This window comes from Nerophis ophidion, linkage group LG19 (assembly GCF_033978795.1).
Source record: "Nerophis ophidion isolate RoL-2023_Sa linkage group LG19, RoL_Noph_v1.0, whole genome shotgun sequence".
NCBI lineage: Eukaryota > Metazoa > Chordata > Actinopteri > Syngnathiformes > Syngnathidae > Nerophis > Nerophis ophidion.
The window spans coordinates 11,626,764-11,648,409 of record NC_084629.1 but is presented as its reverse complement, the minus strand read 5'-3'; the positions used below and the strand labels follow the sequence as shown (position 1 = coordinate 11,648,409).

Here is a 21,646-nt window from a genome sequence, read left to right as displayed (position 1 = left end):
AGAAGGAGCTGAGCCGGAAGGCAAAGCTCTCAATTTACCTGTCGATCTACGTTCCCATCTTCACCTATGGTCATGAGCTTTGGGTTATGACCGAAAGGACAAGATCACGGGTACAAGCGGCCGAAATGAGTTTCCTCCGCCGTGTGGCGGGGCTCCCTTAGAGATAGGGTGAGAACCTCTGCCATCCGGGAAGAGCTCCAAGTAAAGCCGCTGCTCCTCCACATCGAGAGGAGCCAGATGAGGTGGTTCAGGCATCTGGTCAGGATGCCACCCTAACGCCTCCCTAGTGAGGTGTTTAGGGCACGTCCGACCGGTAGGAGGCCACGGGGAAGACCCAGGACACGTTGGGTACATTATGTCTCCTGGCTGGCCTGGGAACGCCTCGGGATCCACCGGTAAGAGTTGGACGAAGTGGCTGGGGAGAGGAAAGTCTGTGCTTCCCTGCTTAGGCTACTGCCCCCGCGATCCGACCCTTGGATAAGCGGAAGAAGATTGATGGATGGAGGGATGGAACTACTGCTTTTTGCTTTTCTAGTACTTGTGTTTTGTGATATTTAACCACAATAATGTTCTGCAGTCAAAGTGTTTGGACTTTAAGTGTTCCATGAAGGGTTAAGATTTTTCCGAATGTTATATTGAAGTAGAAAATACAAAAATATTTTTTCCTAAAAATAATTATGGATTATAATCTTTTTGTTGGGGTCCAAACCAGGGGCGTTACTCCATCTAATACTGTACTGGGGCACAAAGAGTTCATGAGAGCGTGCAAAGTGTGTGAGGAAAAAAAAACATTTAGCACTTATTCATCACAAAAAACAAACAGTGGCCTTGTGGTTAGAGTGTAGTTATGACCTACGGATCATCTGAGATCGGTAGGTCATACCAAAGACTATAAAATGGGACCCATTACCTCCCATTCAAAATTTAGCACAAGCTTGTCAAGTGTTGTTAAAGTTAAAGTACCAATGATTGTCAAACACAGTAGGTGTGGTGAAAGTATTCTCTGCATTCGACCCATCACCCTTGAACAAACCCAGAGAGGTGAGGGGAGCAGTGGCTGTGTTACCCTCCGTGAAGAGACAGTACAGGAGCTTGTGATCTTTGCATTCTTGATGGGGGGGTTCCTCAGCAGAAGACGATCTCTTTCTGGGGGATTTTATCAGGTACGTTGTCAATTTATAGGGATGAACCCTCTGTTGACAGAAAAAAATATCAAGGCTCCAGGGAAGTTATCCATTAAAATACTCATCACCACACCATGATGGCGGGACACCATGACTTAAATGGGTGAAAAAACATGCAGGTAGGACCTAACAGAGAAAGTACGTTAATAGAAAAAAACATTGTTTTATTCACTGAAATTAATTGGCAAAACTTTAAGCTTGAACTTTATTTCCTCTCCATCTGGGGCTAAGTTACTTTGCTGAATTGATTAACGTGGATTAATCAACAAACAACATAGATCACTCTATTACATTAGGTCCATCCCACACTGTGATGGGACGTACTCCAGCTGAGTTATTCCTGAAACTGCAGTTGAGAACTTTTTTCAGTTTTCTCAAGCCGGAGCTTGCCATAGAGATCGAAGGAAAACAAGCAGCGCAGAAGCATCATCATGACAAAAGGGAATAAGCTGTTCGCTTATTCCTGGAGCGAGAGGCAGTTGGCATCAGAAACTTCATGGGCGGAATGGAAAAAAAGACTGGGAACTGTCACTTACCTGATCCAAGAGGGACAGAGACAGTGCACATTGAATGGGGATCACATGTAACCATGGGGAGAATATGTGGACAGACTGCCAGTTATCTTGTCTCCACCAGTCACAGAACATGTGCCACCAGTACACCTGGACAGTCCTGTTTCAGTTCCATCAGTGAGTCAGACACAAACCACTGTCTTTACTAAACCAGTTTCAAGGGCAGCTGAGTTGCCATCATCAGAACCTAGATCACCCACAACCAAAACCTCACCAGTGATCCACAGGTACCCAGAAAGGTTTCGAACACCACCACAAAAACTGAATCTCTGAAGACAGTATATCGATCTGTGTGCAAGGTGTACAAATACTGTTTGTATAATACGTATGTTCTTGTTTATAAATAAGAGTTCAGTACAGTTTTTTAATTGAGCGTGCTGCATTTTTTGGTTGGGTTTTTTTTTTTTTCTTTTTGAGTAACTTCTATATTTCTAAAAGAAGAGGAATGAAATGGTGATCCAAGTTGTTTGTTGCCATGTCAGAATCAGAGGTTATTATTGCCATTGTTTGAGAACGGGTTCACAAACTAGGAATTTTACTTGGCGCAATCATGCAATACAAAACACAAATAACACAGAATAGAATAACATGAGGGCTTCACGGTGGAAGAGGGGTTAGTGCGTCTGCCTCACAATACGAAGGTCCTGCAGTCCTGGGTTCAAATCCAGGCTCGGGATCTTTCTGTGTGGAGTTTGCATGTTCTCCCCGTGAATGCGTGGGTTCCCTCCGGGTACTCCGGCTTCCTCCCACTTCCAAAGACATGCACCTGGGGATAGGTTGATTGGCAACACTAAATTGGCCCTAGTGTGTGAATGTGAGTGTGAATGTTGTCTGTATCTGTGTTGGCCCTGCGATGAGGTGGCGACTTGTCCAGGGTGTACCCCGCCTTCCGCCCGATTGTAGCTGAGATAGGCGCCAGCGCCCCCCACGACCCCAAAAGGGAATAAGCGGTAGAAAATGGATGGATGGATGGAAGAATAACATGAACGGTAACTGAGCTATCAGATATTATTGTTCATGCGCCTGATGGCCGGGGGGAAAAAACTGTTCAGGTGGCGGGAGGTGTGGGTCTGGATGGACTCTAGTCTCCTGTCTGAGAGGAGAGGGGAGAATAGTTTGTGACGAGAGTGAGAAGAGTCAGGGTGAAAAGTCCCACACGCCTCCTGGTCCTGGAGGGGTGGGAGTTTGCAGCCAATAACCTTCTCAGCAGCACGTACAATGCGCTGCAGTCCACCTTTCACACAGATTAATATACTGTCTTCAGAGATTGAGTTTTTGTGGTGGTGCTCAAAACCTTTCTGGGTACCTGCAGATCACTGGTGAGGTTTTAGTTTTGGGTGATCTAGGTTCTGATGATGGCAATTCAGCAGCCTTGGAACCTGGTTCAGTGATGACAGTGGTTTGTGTCTGACTCACTGATGGTCCGGGTGATGCAACTGAAACAGCACTGTCCAGTTCTACTGATGGCACATGTTCTGCAACTGGATATAGTATAGTGTTCTGTGGTTAATCTTAGGTTGGCCAACGATTTACGTTGTATTGTGCTACCTGAGGGCAAGGGTGTGAGTCTGTTCTGAAGTCTGAACTAAAGAGACGTAACTTCATCACCTCGCCTGGTCATTGACTCCAACCCAGAATATTACACATATAGTGGTCGATTGCACAATACAGTACATATTCCGTACAATCTACTAATAAAAGTTTCAATCAATCAATGATTTTGCAAATATATACTATCATTATAATACAGTCATCACACAAGTTAATCTTCAGATTATATACCGGTACATTGAATTACTTACATTATTTACAATCCAGGGGTTGGGATGTGGAGGGGGTTTGGGTGGGGGGTTAGGTTTGGTTGATATCAGCACTTCAGCCATCAACAATTATATCATCTGAGAAATGGACATTGAAACAGTGTAGGTCTGACTTCGTAGGATATGTACAGCGAGCAGTGAACATAGTGAGTTCAGAAAGCATAAAAACAAGTGTATACATTTGATTAATTACAATCCGGGGAGGGTGTTAGTCTGGAGGTGTTCTTTTAGTGTGGTTTTGAAGGAGGGTAGAGGTGCACTTTCTTTTACACCTGTTGGGAGTGCATTCCATATTGATGTGGCGTAGAAGGAGAATGAGATGAGACCTTTGTTAGATCGAAATCTGGGTTTGACGTGGTTTGTGGAGCTCCCCCTGGTGTTGTGGTTATGGCGGTCATTTACGTTCTGGAAGTAGTCTGACATGTACTTCGGTATCAGGGAGGTGTAGAGAATTTTATAGACTAGGCTCAGCGCAAGTTGTTATACTCTGTCCACCCTGAGCCAGCCCACTTTGGAGAAGTGGGTTGGAGTGAGGTGTGATCTGAGGTGGTCTAAAAGTAACCTGACCAGCTTGTTCTGGGATGTTTAGAGTATAGATTTGAGTGTTTTGGAGGTGCTGGGGTACCAGGAGATGCTTGCGCAATCCAAAAAGGGATGAATGAGAGTTGCTGCTAGAATCTTCATGGTGCTTTTGTTGACCAGAGAGGAGATTCTGTAGAGAAATGTTGTCCGTTGGTTGAACTATTTGATTACATTGGTTGCCATTTCATCACAGGAAAGATTAGCCTCTACCATGGAATCTAGGTAGGTGACCTCATCTTTCCTGGTGATAAGAAAGTCACCCACGTTAATGGTGAAGTCACTGACCTTCTTAAGGTTGATTTGTGACCCAAATAGGATGGATTCCGTTTCACGAGCCAGGTGCTGCCGTTGTTGTAGTTTGCCGCTTGAAGTGTTATTCATCTGAATAATACACTGGGTAGTTATGACTGGAACATGTTTTATTTCAGATTGCTTGTTTTCCAGCCGGCATAACAGTGGTGTTACATAGAGGTCTGTGGTGCACCCTATGTAATAACCGTTCTCAGCACATATCACTACATCCCCCCTGATTAGTCCTTACACATCCCCTGCAAACTTGGTTATAATAAATTATCTGAAAGAAACGCAAAAATTGGCATTTTTGAGCGAACGTTCTGGCTCTGGTTACGAAGTCAATCAATCAATCAGTCAATGTTTACTTATATAGCCCTAAATCACTAGTGTCTCAAAGGGCTGCACAAACCACTACGACATCCTCGGTAGGCCCACATAAGGGCAAGGAAAACTCACACCCAGTGGGACGTCGGTGACAATGATGACTATGAGAACCTTGGAGAGGAGGAAAGCAATGGATGTCGAGCGGGTCTAACATGATACTGTGAAAGTTCAATCTATAATGGATCCAACACAGTCGCGAGAGTCCAGTCCAAAGCGGATCCAACACAGCAGCGAGAGTCCCGTTCACAGCGGAGCCAGCAGGAAAACATCCCAAGCGGAGGCGGATCAGCAGCGCAGAGATGTCCCCAGCCGATACACAGGCGAGCAGTACATGGCCACTGGATCGGACCGGACCCCCTCCCCAAGGGAGAGTGGGACATAGGAGAAAAAGAAAAGGAACGGCAGATCAACTGGTCTAAAAAGGGAGTCTATTTAAAGGCTAGAGTATACAAATGAGTTTTAAGGTGAGACTTAAATGCTTCTACTGAGGTGGCATCTCGAACTTTTACCGGGAGGGCATTCCAGAGTACTGGAGCCCGAAATGAAAACGCTCTATAGCCCACATACTTTTTTTGGGCTTTGGGAATCACTAATAAGCCGGAGTCCTTTGAACGCAGATTTCTTGCCGGGACATATGGTACAATACAATCGGCAAGATAGGATGGAGCTAGACCGTGTAGTATTTTATACGTAAGTAGTAAAACCTTAAAGTCACATCTTAAGTGCACAGGAAGCCAGTGCAGGTGAGCCAGTACAGGCGTAATGTGATCAAACTTTCTTGTTCTTCTCAAAAGTCTAGCAGCCGCATTTTGTACCAACTGTAATCTTTTAATGCTAGACATGGGGAGACCCGAAAATAGTACGTTACAGTAATCGAGACGAGACGTAACAAACGCATGGATAATGATCTCAGCGTCTTTAGTGGACAGAATGGAGCGAATTTTAGCGATATTACGGGGATGAAAGAAGGCCGTTTTAGTAACGCTTTTAATGTGTGACTCAAAGGAGAGAGTTGGGTCGAAGATAACACCCAGATTCTTTAACGTGTCGCCTTGTTTAATTGTTTGGTTGTCAAATGTTAGAGTTGTATCATTAAATAGAGGTCGGTGTCTAGCAGGACCGATAATCACCATTTCCGTTTTTTTGGCGTTGAGTTGCAAGAAGTTAGCGGACATCCATTGTTTAATTTCATTAAGACATTAATGCTCTCATTTGGCTTTTGCCTGTACTGCATTAGGTGGAGTCTATGGATCCTAAAATTCACATTCAGTTTCAACTGACCTTCATATAATTCCCTTAGTTTAGCATGCTTCTTCTCGTCACCCTCACTGAGACCACTGGCATTCAGCCGTTTCAGTCCGTCATCTCCAATGCCGCGGCATATTTTCCTTGCCTGCTGAGCGTCATCTGTTATTTCTTCATCCTCTAGGTCAGTGTTTTTCAACCTTTGAGCTAAGGCACATTTTTTTCATTGAAAAAATCTTGAGGCGCACCACAAACAGAAATCATTAAAAAACAAAACTCAGTAGCCGATATTGACAATGAAAATTTGTTCTCGCAATTGTTGGATATGAATTTCAACCATAAGCAAGCATGCATCACTATAGCTCGTCTCAAAGTAGGTGTACTGTCATCACCTGTCACATCACGCCGTGACTTATTTTGTGTTTTTATGTGGGTAGTGTTTTAGTCCTTCTCTTGCACTCCTATTTTGGTGTTTTTTCCTGTTTTTTTTTCTTTTTTCTTTTTGGTATTTTCCTGTTGCAGCTTCATATCTTCCTTGAGCGCTATTCGCCACACTTGCTTTGTTTTCGCAATTCAGACTAAGTTGTGCGGACGCTTTTGTATTTCTTCTCTAAAATTGTCTTTCTGGAAGTTATAAGAAGCAAAGTAAAAAATTAAATGAATTTACTTAAACAAGTGAAGACCAAGTCTTTAAAATATTTTCTTGGATTTTCAAATTCTATTTGAGTTTTGTCTCTCTTAGAATTAAAAATGTCATAAGTGCTGCTATTTCAGCTATTTTTAGAACAGGCCAGCGGGCTACTCATCTGGTCCTTACGGGCAACCTGGTGCCCGTGGGCACCGCGTTGGTGACCACTGTACTAGGTCATAAAATCAGTGTCAGTTGAGTCGGTCCATAGGTTGCCTGTAGGGATTTTTAATGTCCAGCAGATGTCAGTATTTAGTGACACAATATTGATACAGTTTTGCAATGTGTCGAAACGATACATGATGCCTCGTCAACCCATCACTACTAGACAGCACTGACACTAACAACGGCACATTGTTTACGGATTATAATTTCTTACGTACAAAAATTATTTTTACCCAATTATGTGAAATTACATAACCGGATTGTATTTCACGGCACACCAGTGGTTGAAAAACACTGCTCTCGGTAAAGAATAATTTTATGTTTAAACAGTAATATGTTCTCACTCAGGTCTGTTTACACAGTGATAAGACCTCATTCAGATCTGATTAAACAATGATAAGACCTCACTCAGGTCTGTTTAAACAGTGGTATGGCCTCACTCAGGTCCTGGTCGTTCCAGTCCAAGGTCGCTAGGTGTGCAGCCATGGCGCACTCTCGCCGCCATCAGTCCGCTCGGCTCCTCCGTTGGTACCAACAGTTTGTGACAGTAGTGCGGGCGACGACAGAATTCTCCTCGGACAACTCCCCTCTCTCGTCCTGCTCCGTGGGTGACCACTTTAGTCACCGCTGCCACCATGAAGTGTTATTCGTATGAATAATACACTGGGTAGTTATGACTGGAACATGTTTTATTTCAGAACGCTTGATTTCCCGCCGGAATAACAAAGAGTGGTGTTACATTGATAGAGGTCCGTAGTGCACCCTACGTAATATCCGTTTCCAACACATATCACTACGCCGTTGTTAATCACGTGACCGCCTGGCTCTGTTTTATTGGTCAAAACTGAGTCAAACGTCACCATTTATTGAGACATTTTATAAGTAGACGCATCATTTGCTGCTGTGACGCGAGAAATTCGACCGCCATCTTGAAGTGGTGATGAGGAGCGTTAGATACAAGGACATTGTTGTTACCTGCACCTTTTGTAACATGCATCCGTAAACTGTTAACCACTCGTTTTGGACTTGTGAAAACACTCCATCACTATGGGAGGGCATCTTTCGCTTTATCCTGGACAATATTCATGACAAATTTGTGCTTTGCTTTAAAGATGTGATGTTTGGTTTTACACTATGAACAAAAAATTGAAAAGGAATTCTACCTTTGCGACCTCATCATTCTATTGGCTAAGTTGTATTTTCATAAATGTAAGTTTCTTAATACCCAACCTGTCTTTTGTGCCTTTAAGAAAGATTTTGAACTTTACTTTAAAACGCTCTCTACCTCTAACAACAAAAAAAGCTGTGAAAACGATGATGCTGTGTTCCAAATTTAAGTTATTTAATGAATCCAAATGAGCCTAAGGCTTTGCACCTGGTTTATTATATGTATATCTTTTTTTGTATTCTATTTTGTTACTTTGAATTTACAACCCCTGGCGCTGTTATGTACTGTTTTTTTTTTAATAATATTTTGTAATGTTTTATACTGTTGTTGAACTATGTTGATTATTGTTTCTCGTTTGTTAATGCTGAAATTTATAAATAAATAAAAAAAAATTTTAAAAAGTAGACGCAGCATTGGCTGCTGTGACGCGAGAAATTCGGCCGCCATCTTGAAGTGGTGATGAGGAGCCGGCGCGCAGCCTAAACTGACAGTTGACAGGTAGAAAACAAAGGCGTTCAGCGTTTTCCTGCTCAAATGAGCGGACTGTTGACAATAGGAAACAGGGGATTACTTTTCACAAGTAAGATTTAAAATTAATGTACTATTGGTTGTATTTTGCGAAAAGAATATAACCACAGAGTTGAGAAGGAGCAAAGATCTTCAATAGTACTGATATTGTAGCCGCTAGCCAACAAGAGTATGACCATAATAGAATAGCTTGTCTATGAAATTAATTCAATTTAAAAATGTCATACTTGAATAAGATGAACATAAAGATTGTAAAAGCAACAGGGGTTAAAGTTAGGACCACCGTCCCATCAGAGTTAGTTGGTGACGAACCCCAGGATGCAGAGAAGGAGGCAAGCATCGAGTGAGAAAACATGATTTAGAAAAACACTAAGACAAAACCGAACAAAAGGGTACAAACAAAAAGCGCGCACGAGGCGGATAACAAACTTGGTTATGAACAAACAAAACTGGAAGCATGGAACAAAATACAATAAGCTACCAAATATAGCTTACCGCTACGCTGCAACGACACGACCACTAGGAATGACAAGGAGAAAAAGACGTTGACACGACAGGAGCGACAATACAGAAGTGACATTGACAATAATCCAGCACTGACTGGATGGGAAGACAGGTCTAAATAGGCTTGGGCTGATTGACACCAGGTGTGGCCAGTTGCCAATCAGCCACAGCTGAGGGGAAACAGCGCTCAGGGAGAAACACAGGAAACAGACAAAATAAGAGCGCTGACTGGAAATACTACACACACACAGAGGAAACAAAGACAAATCCAGAGGAAAAAACTAAAACATAACCAAACCGTCAGGGACGAACCTGACACGTCCGCCGCTGAAACCACAGCATCGTGCGCTACTAACTACTAGCGCTGACCAGACGCGGAGCCGCCATCTTGGAGTGGTGATCGGCTCCACTCAATGCAATTTATTTGGCAGGAGCAATGACATGCACCTGGGGATAGTTTGATTGGCAACAATAAATTGGCCCTAGTGTGTGAATGTGAGTGTGAATTTTGTCCGTCTATCTGTGTTGGCCCTGCGATGAGAGAGCAACTTGTCCAGGGTGTACCCCGCCTTCCGCCCGATTGTAGCTGAGATAGGCACCAGCGCCCCCCGCGAGCCCAAAGGGAATACGCGGTAGTAAATGGATGGAATTAACTCTCAGCGCATTTAATTCATTTTACCTCACTGAATACCACTGATTTTCACATGCGGTTTTTTTGTCATTCGTGTAGCTATGATAAAGGACACATGTTTTGGTGTGTTTTATTATTCAAAGTTTGCTTAACAGTAATAGAATATTCTTACATGATATAAGTGACCAGACATCTGAGATCAAAACTGGGAATATAATCCCAGCATAGGGGGAAAAAAACGGTCAACTATTTTCAAGTTCAAGAAACAATATGATTAGGTTAAATATACATGTGTATATCCTACATAAATAATGTATGTATGATTACATTAGATATTATTATATATCTTAGGGACCTATAGACTGTATCTCTGTTGCGGAAGCCGCAGAGTTTATTCTGTTTTGACACTTTGTATTGATATTTTCTATTACATTCTTCCCTTAAATGATAATGTTTACAGTGATTATTTTATATGTATTTTTTATGTATGTCGCTTTGGATAAAAGCGTCTGCCCAATACTTAAACAAGTTGAAAAACTTATTGGGGTGTTACCATTTAGTGGTCAATTGTACTGAATATGTACTGTACTGTGCAATCTACTAATAAAAGTTTCAATCAATCAATCAATCAAAGTCTTTATCAGCTAAAACCACCAATTTGTTTCACTGGATTCACAATAAAACCAAATTCTGTCTTACCCAAGAATGTTAGTATTTGAATATTGTTACTTGAAGACGTATTCCTGGTTACCATTATACTGTCAAGAAAGTATTGTCTTATACTTTGGCTAAAATGAGAATGCTGCTGAATTTTGTTTTAGGTGAGGCTGAAAGTTTGTAATCCAAACCCTGTAGGAGGTCATCCTCCCCCAGAAGATTTCTTTGTGATTTTTGGCAAGACACTTGCCCAAGGACACTTTCGCTGTGTTAAATAGAATGGCTAGTGGAAGATAGAATCGAACCTGGAACCTTCAAGTTGCTGACCCGGCCACTCTATCATCTGCGCCATGAGAATATCGGGAAGTCAATGAGGGCAAAACTGGTAAAGGAATCTAAATGACTGAGAAAAATAAATAATACCAAAACAGAAAAAAAATATTGGACAAAAAAAAAATCTCAGGGTTTGAGGATATTTTTCATTTTACTAATATGTTAGTACAAACCTTTCCATATGAGTTGGGAAATTGTGTTAGATGTAAATATAAACGGAATACAAGGATTTGCAAATCATTTTCAATCCATATTCAGTTGAATGCACTACAAAGACAAGATATTTGATGTTCAAACTCATAAACTTTTTTTTTTTTTTTTTGCAAATAATAATTAACTTAGAATTTCATGGCTACAACACGTGCCAAAGTAGTTGGGAAAGGGCATGTTCACCACTGTGTTACATCACCTTTTCTTTTAACAACATTCAATAAACGTTTGGGAACTGAGGAAACTAATTGTTGAAGCTTTGAAAGTGGAATTTTTTCCAATTCTTGTTTTATGTAGAGCTTCAGTCGTTCAACACTCCGGGGTCTCCGCTGTCGTATTTTACGCTTTATAATGCGCCACACATTTCCGATGGGAGACAGGTCTGGACTGCAAGTGGGCCAGGAAAGTACCCACACTCTTTTTTTTTTTTACAAAGCCGCGCTGTTGTAACACGTGCTGAATGTGTCTTGGCATTGTCTTGCTGAAATAAGCAGGGGCGTCCATGAAAAAGATAGCACTTAAATGGCAGCATATGTTGTTCCAAAACCTGTATGTAGCTTTCAGCATTAATGGTGCATTCACAGATGTGTAAGTTACCCATGCCTTGGGCACTAATGCACCCCCATACCATCACAGATGCTGGCTTTTGAACTTTGCATCGATAACAGTCTGGATGGTTCGCTTCCCCTTTGGTCCGGATGACACGATGTCGAATATTTCCAAAAAACAATTTCAAATGTGGACTCGTCAGACCACAGAACACTTTTCCACTTTGCATCAGTCCATGTTAGATGATCTCGGGCCCAGAGAAGCCGGCGGCGTTTCTGGATGTTGTTGATAAAAGGCTTTCGCTTTGCATAGTAGAGCTTTAACTTGCACTTACAGATGTAGCGACCAACTGTATTTAGTGACAGTGGTTTTCTGAAGTCTTCCTGAGCCCATGTGGTGATATCCTTTAGAGATTGATGTCAGTTTTTGATACAGTGCCGTCTGAGGAATCGAAGGTCATTCAATGTTGGTTTCCGGCCATGCCGCTTACGTGGACTGATTTCTCCAGATTCTGTAAACCTTTTGATGATATTATGGAGCGTAGATATTGAAATCCCTAAATTTCTTGCAATTGCACTTTGAGAAACGTTGTTCTTAAACTGTTTGACTATTTGCTCACGCAGTTGTGGACAAAGGGGTGTACCTCGCCCCATCCTTTTTTGTGAAAGACTGAGCATTTTTTTGGGAAGCTGTTTTTATGGCACCCACCTGTTCCCAATTAGCCTGCACACCTGTGGGATGTTCCAAATAAGTGTTTGATGAGCATTCCTAAACTTTTTCAGTATTTATTGCCACCTTTCCCAACTTATTTGTCACGCGTTGCTGGCATCAAATTCGAAAGTTAATGATTATTTGCAAAAACAAAACAAATGTTTATCAGTTTGAACATCAAATATGTTTTCTTTGTAGCATATTCAACTGAATATGGGTTGAAAATGATTTCATGAAAATTATTGTATTCTGTTTATATTTTCATCTAACACAATTTCCCAACTCATACGGAAACGGGGTTTGTATAATAAAAAAACAAAAAAAGTACAGGATTTTAATGAGTGCCCTATTTGGGAAAAAATGCTGGGAAATATGTAAAGAAAACATCCACATACAAAGCATGGACAACATGGATATACCAAAACAATATCTTTTATTTGTAGTCCATCACCACAGCCCTGGTAGACTATTTGCACCAAAGCCAACGGAGAAACACAATGACAAGCTTATACAACAGAGAAAAAGAGAAGAGGAAGTCAACTGGATGGTAAAAGCAGTGCGTGTTTACATCGGTGTCTCACTCCGGGCGCCTTTAACTACCGCTAACTAGTTCTATGGCATACCTGCTGCGGCGCTGAGCCACTCCCTTCTGCTGACCATTGGGGGGGGGCTGGGGGGATTATTGCTGTGGGAATGATTCACCCAGAGTCAAAACAGGAAGAAAAAAAAACAACGAGAAGACACATAGCACATCTGGGTATTAGCAATAGTATCCACGCTGGCTAAAGAAGTCCTGGACGTTTTTTTGGAGCACTATGCTGCAAAGTATCCCCCCCTCCCGTCACACACTTCATGTGGTAAAAATAGAGAAAGAAGACGCTTTCGGCAGACGGTCCATGTTTGTGCTTTTTTTTTTTTTTTTTTTTTTCCTTTCTTTAATAATACTATTATCTTAATGAGGTCATAGTTTGGTTTGTTATACACTGGAGTTACAAAGGAAATTAAAATAGACTAAAATTCCAATAGCCCACCAATGGTAAACAGTACAGTATTTTTTTAAGAGGGGCACGTCCTCCCCCTCCCCAAATAAAGTCGGGTAAGAAGGAGGTCGAGAGGTCACTGATAGAATGCCTATACACACAGAAACACGCACTCTCGCACACACACACTCACACACACACACATGTATACTATACAGAAACAGTCAAAAAAAACATTGGATGGAGTCCTTTCAACGCCATCGTTGGTCTCCAGCCTTTTCCATACCGAGATTTCTTATTTTGGGAAAAAAAGTATACTGTAACATCTCCACGCTGAGCTTCAGTCCATTTAAGAGTCCAAAAAAAAAAAAAAAAAACCACGAGGAAGTTTTTTTTGCACGACAATTTCATACATTCTGAAGTTCATGATTCCAAATGTGGCAAAAAAGATGTCCGTTTTTTTTTGTGGATAATACTTCCTTCCTTTCAGTCTTATCGCTGCGCCGCCGGAGAACATTCTGCAAAGTCCCCCACCCCCGCTTTAGAACATTCCAGAACCCGGACTGAAGCCCATGTCCATGTCGCGTGGCCTCATCTGACCCCCCATCATCATTGTCTGCTGCGGGGGGCCGCCCATGCCCTGCAGTGACATCATCATGTTAGGGGACCCCCCAGGTCCAGGGTGGGCCATTTGTCTCCCCTGCATCATCCCGCCCGGACCCCCGGGGGACATCATCCGGGGTTGGTGGCCCATCATGCCTTGGCCCATGAATCCAGGCGGGCGCATGGAATTGTGGCCGGGGTTGCCCATCGGCATGTCTTGGGGGCCCATGCCCCCGCCGGGCCCCCCGGGCATCCCCCCCATGCCCTGCATAGGCATGCCCATTCTCGGGTGACCGTCGCCCATCATGGCCTGCATGGGGAAGCCGGAAGGGTGCGGCGCTTTGCCTCCAGGATTGTCTCCTCCGCCGCGCGGGAAGTAGGACAGAGTCTGGCTGGGTTTTTCCGACGGGATGATCCTGGACAGGTCGAACTCGGGAATGCCGGATGCTCCCGGCCGCATCACCTCGTGGAGGTCCGCCTCGCTGAACCCACCTTGCATGTTGTTGAACTCCGGTCCTCCGGGGGTGTTCGGCTTACACATGACCCCGTCTGGTCCTGCTCCGTGAGGCATGGACCCCATCCGCCCTCCCATGGGGCCTCCTTCTCCCTGGAAGCTCATGGGGTGGCCTGGGAAGCCTTGGGGACCGGGGCCGTTGTGCGGAGAGAAGGGGCCCTGCTGCGACGGAGACTGTGTGAGCGGGTAGACCTGGTTTCGGTGGGGGTACCCGAGACGTCCCTGGGGCATCATCTGAGGGTTCACCATGCCGGCGGGGTCTTGCGGATTCGGGGGGATCATCATGCCGTGAGGTATCATACCGGGGCCCATGTTGGGGGCGTTGGGGGAGGGCATTTGCGGCGGCATGCCGTGTGAGAGCGGCTGGGACCCCATCGGGTTCATACCCAGGGGACTGAGAGCGGACATGGGTCCTGCGTTGCCAGGTCCCATCATGCGAGGATTGCCTTGGTGGTTCATCGGCATACCTTGTGGACAAAAGAAGACGGCCTTGTTAAATCACATGGAAACAAAACTGTCAGCTACACCAGGGGGGTCCAAAGTGCGGCCCGGGGGCCATTTGTGGCCCGCAGCTAATTGTTTACCCGCCCGCCACACATTCTGCAAAAATTGCAAAATTGATATTGCAAAAATAAATACAAAAAAACATTTGAAAAAAGTGGAATGAGGTGAAATCTAATGAGAAAAAGTTGCAATGTTGACACAAAGCTGCCATGCAGGCAGTTTTTTTTCCTTTTGTCTTTATCTTTTTTCTATTCCTCAAAAAAAAAGGACAAAAAAATCTGTTATAATGAATTATTACTTAAATATTATCACTTCAAAATGTTTTATGTGGAAAAAATATTGCATATGATGTGTGGTTGCCATATAAAAACATCAACGTTTTGACAAAAGAGCATAAAACTAACAAAATAATAGTTCAAACTTAAAATCGAAAGATAAATCGGAAGTTGATCTTGAAATTGAAGTGTTAAAATAAAAAATAAAAACTATAAAAAAATGCATCACTTTGAGTGCGGAACCTTTCGGATCTGAAATATATTTAGTACGATTTTATTTAACTTTTCACTGTGATTACTCAAAAATATTAAATAGTTAAAATCAATGATGTCCTGCATTATTGATCTTTGCGGGTTTTAATTGCAAAAAAAAAAAAACTCTCCTGAAGGAATCAATGAAGTACTATCTATCTATCTAAATACTGCATATTTCAGTTTTACTATAAAAAACAAAGTTGTCTTTGACAGAAAAGACATAAAACCTTATTTGTTTACTTCATATCAACCTTAAGTTGATATAGAGATTTACTGTAAGTATTAAATAAAAAATAATAAAAACAATTTGACTTATTTTTAACATTTTAGTGAGTGAGACCCTCTATGCTCCCCAGGAGCCCTAAAGATTAAAAAAAAAAAAAAAAAAACATATATTTTGTTATGGTTGAAAATGAAAAATATCAAAATGGCCCCCACATGCTTACATTTTTCTGTGTGCGGCCCGTTGTGGAAAAAGTTTGGACACCCCTAATCTACACTGTGTTTCAAATTATTATGCAAATTAGATTTAAAAGTCAAAAATAGAGATGTCCGATAATGGCTTTTTTTGCCGATATCGGATATTCCCATATTGTCCAACTCTTAATTACCGATTCCGATATTAACCGATAACGATATATAGTCGTGGAATTAACACATTATTATGCATAATTTTGTTGTGATGCCCCGCTGGATGCTTTAAACAATGGAACAAGGTTTTCCCAAAATAAATCAACTCAATTTCTGAAAAAAAAAATGCCAACATGGCACTGCCATATTTATTATTGAAGTCACAAAGTGCATTTTTTTTTAACATGCCTCAAAACAGCAGCTTGGAATGTGGGACATGCTCTCCCTGAGATAGCATGAGGAGGTTGAGACGGGGGGTGGGGAGGCGGTATATATTTTAGCGTCTCGGAAGAGTTAGTGCTGCAAGGGGATCTGGGTATTTGTTCTGTTGTGTTTATGTTGTGTTACGGTGCGGATGTTCTCCCGAAATGTGTTTGTCATTCTTGTTTGGTGTGGGTTCACAGTGTGGCGCATATTTGTAACAGTGTTAAAGTTGTTTATACGGCCACCCTCAGTGTGACCTGTATGGCTGTTGACCAAGTATGCGTTGCATTCGCTCGCTTTTGTATCAGTTGGGGACATCTCTGCGCTGCTGATCCGCCTACGCTTGGGATGGTTTTCTGCTGGCTCCACTATGGACGACGGGACTCTCGCTACTATATTGGATCAACTTGGGACTGGACTCTCACAGGTATGTTAAATCCACTATGGATTGGACTTTCACAATATCTCAGCTGCTGAAAAGATAGTACACTACCTTCACTGCAAATAATGAAATCTAAGTAAGATATAATATCTCAAATCAGGCTGATATTTGCTTATTTTCTGTCTGATAAGATCTTTATTCTCACTAAGCAAATTTTATGTTAGTGTTTTACTTGTTTTAAGTGTTTTGGTCCTAAATGATCTCAGTAAAATATTACAGCTTGTTGCTGAGATGTTATGACCTATATTGAGTAAAACATGCTTGAAACTACAAAATCAACTGATGCAAAGCTGTGTCATCAACACTCATAAGCATAAAACTACTCTTTGAAAGTACTGTATTTTTCGGACTATAGGTCGCGTTTTTTTTTTTTTGTAGTTTGGCCGATGGTGAGACTTGGCCAAACTATAAAAAAAAAAATGAAAAAAATTAATAAAAAAAAAATAATTTTTGGGGGGTTTGGCTGGGTCTCACCCCCCCGCTGGACTGTGGAGAAGACTGCGACTTATAGTCCGAAAAATACGGTAATCATTTCTTATGTCAAGCATGAAAAAAAAAAAAAGCATGAATTTGACACAATTGTGTCTCATAATTAAAACAGATGAGAGCCAAATGGACAAGAATATTTTTCAACATACTGACAAAAAATGTCTCATATTTGTTTTTCTACCAAGAAAAGTGCAAATGTTATTAGTGAGATTTTACTTATTTTAAGGTATTTTGAGGTCCATTGAAGTTAGCTATTTTTACTTGTTTTGGAAAGTCTTGACAAGTCAAATTTTCTTGTTCTATTGGCAGATCATTTTGCTTTGCTTTGAAATACCCCTAATTTTTGTATTTTTATTCCTTGTTTTTGAACACTGACTTTTTGCAGTGTTGTTTAGGGTATGAAAACATTGGACATTTAAAAAAACAAAACGTATGTGTGATCATCGATCTGTAAAGAAATGTGTTGCTAATTCAGAGCACAGACGAGTTCATGCAGATAAAGGCAACATTTTAAAAAGTCTCTGCCAGACAAAAAAACTAAAATTTATATAGCGCTTATTCTCTAGTGCAGGGGCACTCACACTTTTTCTGCAGGTGAGCTACTTTTCAATTGACCAAGTCGAGGAGATCTACCTCATTCCTATTTATAATTTATATTTATTTATTTATGAAAAATACATTTTTGTTAACAAGTTAATGGTGTTTAATGATAATACAAGCATGTTTAACACACATAGATTCCTTTCTTTCATGAAGACAAGAATATAAGTTGGTGTATTTGATTCTGATGACTTGCATTGATTGGAATTAGACAGTGGTGCTGATAACGTCCACATTTTCAAATGGAGGAAAAAAAAAGTCCTCCTTTCTGTCCAATACCACATGAAAGTGGTTGGATTTGGCATCTCATTTGTCCAACTTGCATACTCGTTTTTAAACACTTTGTTATGAGAGTAGCATATGTGTGTGGCCCTTTAATGTCTGGCAGCAGGTGAGTGATGTCAGTGAGAGTGCGGGTGGGCAAGCAAGCGAGAAAGCGGTCGCTGAGGGCGGGGGAGAAATACATTGGCATCAAACTCCGTAGCTTGCTAGCTTGTGCACGCTAGCTTTCTGAGACTCTTATTTTGTTAGCACAGGCAGGATGAAACAGGTCTTTTATGGTGAAGACAGGAACTGTGCAGTCGGTCTTTAGAGTTTTGACAGTAGGTACGGAGTCTCTAGAAATAAAATGTGTTTCTCTGCGTCCGCCCTGTTAGTTATTTTTTTCTTAAATATGAGCTTGCAGCAGCCAGCGTCATCTCACAAGATCCTCGGGTGCCGAGAATGTCAAACAACTGACGAAAGTGAAGTCTTGGTATGATTGATGATTGCTCATTTTTATGTATATTTTTTAATGCCTGGCTTAAGATCGACTGACACACCCTCCGAGATCGACCAGTCGATCGCGATCCACGTAATGCCCACCCCTGCTCTAGTGACTCAAAACGCTTTACATCGTGAAACCCAATATCTAAGTTACATTTAAATCAGTGTGGGTGGCACTGGGAGCAGGTGGGTAAAGTGTCTTGCCCAAGGACAAGACGGCAGTGACTAGGATGGCGGAAGCGGGGATCGAACTTGGAACCCACAAGTTGCTGGCACGGCCACTCTACCAACCGAGCTATACCGCCCCACATCCAATTACATCGAATTAAGAGAGAAGCTGCTAAAAGGCCATTGCAAAGCAGCAAATGTGGATTACTAATGTGTAGGATCCTCAAGAAGTTTGCAAGTGGGCTTAAAGCTTAATATTGGGCCACGCCCTAAACCAGGGGTCGGGAACCTTTTTGGCTGAGAGAGCCATGAAAGCCAAACATTTTAAAATGTATTTCTGTTAGAGCCATATAATATTTTTTAACAATGAATACAACTAAATGTGTGCAATTTTAAGTAATACCAATAATTTCAGAGTATAATAAGTCTGTTATTCCTTTTTTAATAACATTGTTAATCTGAAGCTAACCAATAAAAAATAAAATAGGGGGTGGAGGGTGTGTCATGTTTTGGGCCAGAATCATGGGGAGAAAAAAATAAAATAAAATCAAGAAATAATCTTCATGCATGACAATGCCCCATCTCATGCTGCAAAGAACACCATTGAGTCAGTCACTGGCTGCTATGGGCCCAAGAGGAGAGAAACTGATGGTGTGGCCACCATCCTGTCCTGACCTCAAGAGGAGAGAAACTCTGCACTGCAAAAAGTCAGTGTTCAAAAACAAGAAGAAAAAAAAAAGGGGGGGGGGGTATTTTATTTGAACTAAGCAAAACTTTCTGCCAATAGAACAATAACATTTGGCCTATCAAGACTTTCCGAAACAAGTAAAATTAGCTAACCTCAATTAACCCCAAAATACCTTAAAATAAGTATATTCTCACTAATAACAAGTGCACTTTTCGTGGTAGGAAAAAAAACGAGACCTTTTTACTCAATATGTTGAAAAATATTCTTGAATTAAGTAATGCTAGTGCCATTATCTTGACATAATGATATGCGCTCAGCATCATGTTTTTTTTTTAAGCTTCAAGTAAGAAATTATTACTTTAAAAAGGTAGTTTTATACTTGGGAGTGTTAATGACAGCTTTGCATCAGTTGATTTTTTAGTTTCAAGCATGTTTTACTCAATATACGTCATAAAAACTCAGCAACAAGCTGTAATATCTTACTGAGATCAATTAGGACCAAAACCCTTAAAACAAGTAAAACACTAACATAAAATCTGCTTAGTGAGAAGAATTATCTTATCAGACAGAAAATAAGCAAATATCACCCTTATTTGAGATATTTAATCTTACTTAGATTTCAGTTTTTCCAGTGTAGAGCATCATCAAGTAAAGGATCTATGTTCATAACCAAGCAGCAGCCCTGGGACGCTATTCTAACATCCTGCAAATAAATGAAAGATGTAACTGTCCAAGAACTTACAAGTTCAATGGATGCAAGGCTTATGAATGTGATATCAAGCCAGGGGTCCTATATTAACTCAGCCTGTTTTATCAAAAGTTATTTTAATCAAAAATATTTTAATTTATATAGTCTTATACAGTAATGCTACAAATTCAACATGTGACCATTTTGAGTTTTTTTACAGCCTATAAAATGTCTTGAAACGCTGTTCTGTTTAATAATTTGGAACAGTGGACGGAGTTATTTATTGTATTTATTTATTGTTAAATTACTGTTATTTCAAGATTTGTTCAATGAAATTGGAATTCAACTCTAATGGCTGATGACTTGAAAATTATACTGACTGACATTTGTATCAATTATTCATGAAAATTTGAGTAAAATGTACTTAGCACTAAGGCTGGGCTAAATATCGATATACTCGATATATCGCGGGTTTGTGTCTGTGCAATATAGAAAATGCCCTCCCCGAGCAGAGAGGTAGCGACATGGGTAATATTAGCTGTGATGCTAACGGTGTGGTGCGAGTGGTAATACGAAAGAGAGAGAAAGTGCAAATCTGGTAACCAATGGAAAAATAATTAATTCCCAAGAAAAACAGCACGGGGTGCATCGTCTGGCGGTGGTTTGGCTTCAAGTGGGAACATGTTCAACATTAATACGGCAGAAACGTCGCTACAAAAAGTAGCACCACTGTTAATTTGTAGCATCATTTGAAAAGTCATTCCGCTAGAGCAGGGGTGTCAAACTCAAATACAGAGTGGGCCAAAATTTTAAACTGAACAAAGCCGCGGGCCAAGGTTGAACAAATTAACCTTTTAATAGGGACCCAAACAAGTTTTGCATTAAATATTGAACAAGCAAGGCTTATATAACTTTAGTGACATGCAAAATCCAGTTTCAAATAATAATAATTAAAAAAAATATCAATGGCATATTCGATAAAATTTAAATAAAAATGTTATGCCTTTTTTTCTATTTGCAATCTTCTGAGGTAAATATCACATTTTTTCCACAGGCTAATAATAAATTTGAAAATTAAATAACAAAAATGAATGAACCAAACATTCAAGCCTTGAAGTAGCAAGAAAAATGCACGAATAAAACATTAATTATTGGTCAGTTTGCTGGAAGTTTCCCGGAAGAGTTAGTGCTGCAAGGGCTTCTGGGTATTTGTTCTGTTGTGTTACGGTGCGGATGTTCACCCGAAATGTGTTTGTCATTCTTGTTTGGCGTGGGTTCACAGTGTGGCGCATATTTGTAAAAGTGCTAAAGTTGTTTATAAAGCCACCCTCAGTGTGACCTGTATGGCTGTTGACCAAGTATGCCTTGCATTCACTTGTGCGTGTGTGTGTGTGTGTGTGTGTAAAAGCCACAAATATTATGTGACACGCTGTTAGTATGGAGGAAAAGCGGACGTGACGACAGGTTGTAGAGAACGCTGAAGGCAGTGCCTTAAATGCACGCCCCCATTAGAGTTGTCCAGGTGGAAATTGGTAGAAATTCGGGAGAATGGTTGCCCCGGGAGATTTTCGGGAGGGGCACTGAACTTCGGGAGTCTACCGGGAAAATTAGGAGGG

General features: G+C 41.3%; 1 protein-coding gene across 3 annotated transcripts in view; it reads right to left on the bottom strand.

Annotated features, from left to right (window-relative positions):
* Positions 1–12,639: 12,639 nt before the first annotated feature.
* The window catches only part of bcl9 (BCL9 transcription coactivator), a 97,995-nt gene continuing 88,988 nt past the window's right edge, over positions 12,640–21,646 (bottom strand). For all 3 annotated transcript variants that reach the window (XM_061879152.1, XM_061879154.1, XM_061879155.1), the window contains one exon: positions 12,640–14,789. In XM_061879152.1, the coding sequence (XP_061735136.1) occupies positions 13,747–14,789 (1,043 nt within the window). In that variant the 3' untranslated portion in view covers positions 12,640–13,746. The remainder of the gene's footprint in view (positions 14,790–21,646) is intronic.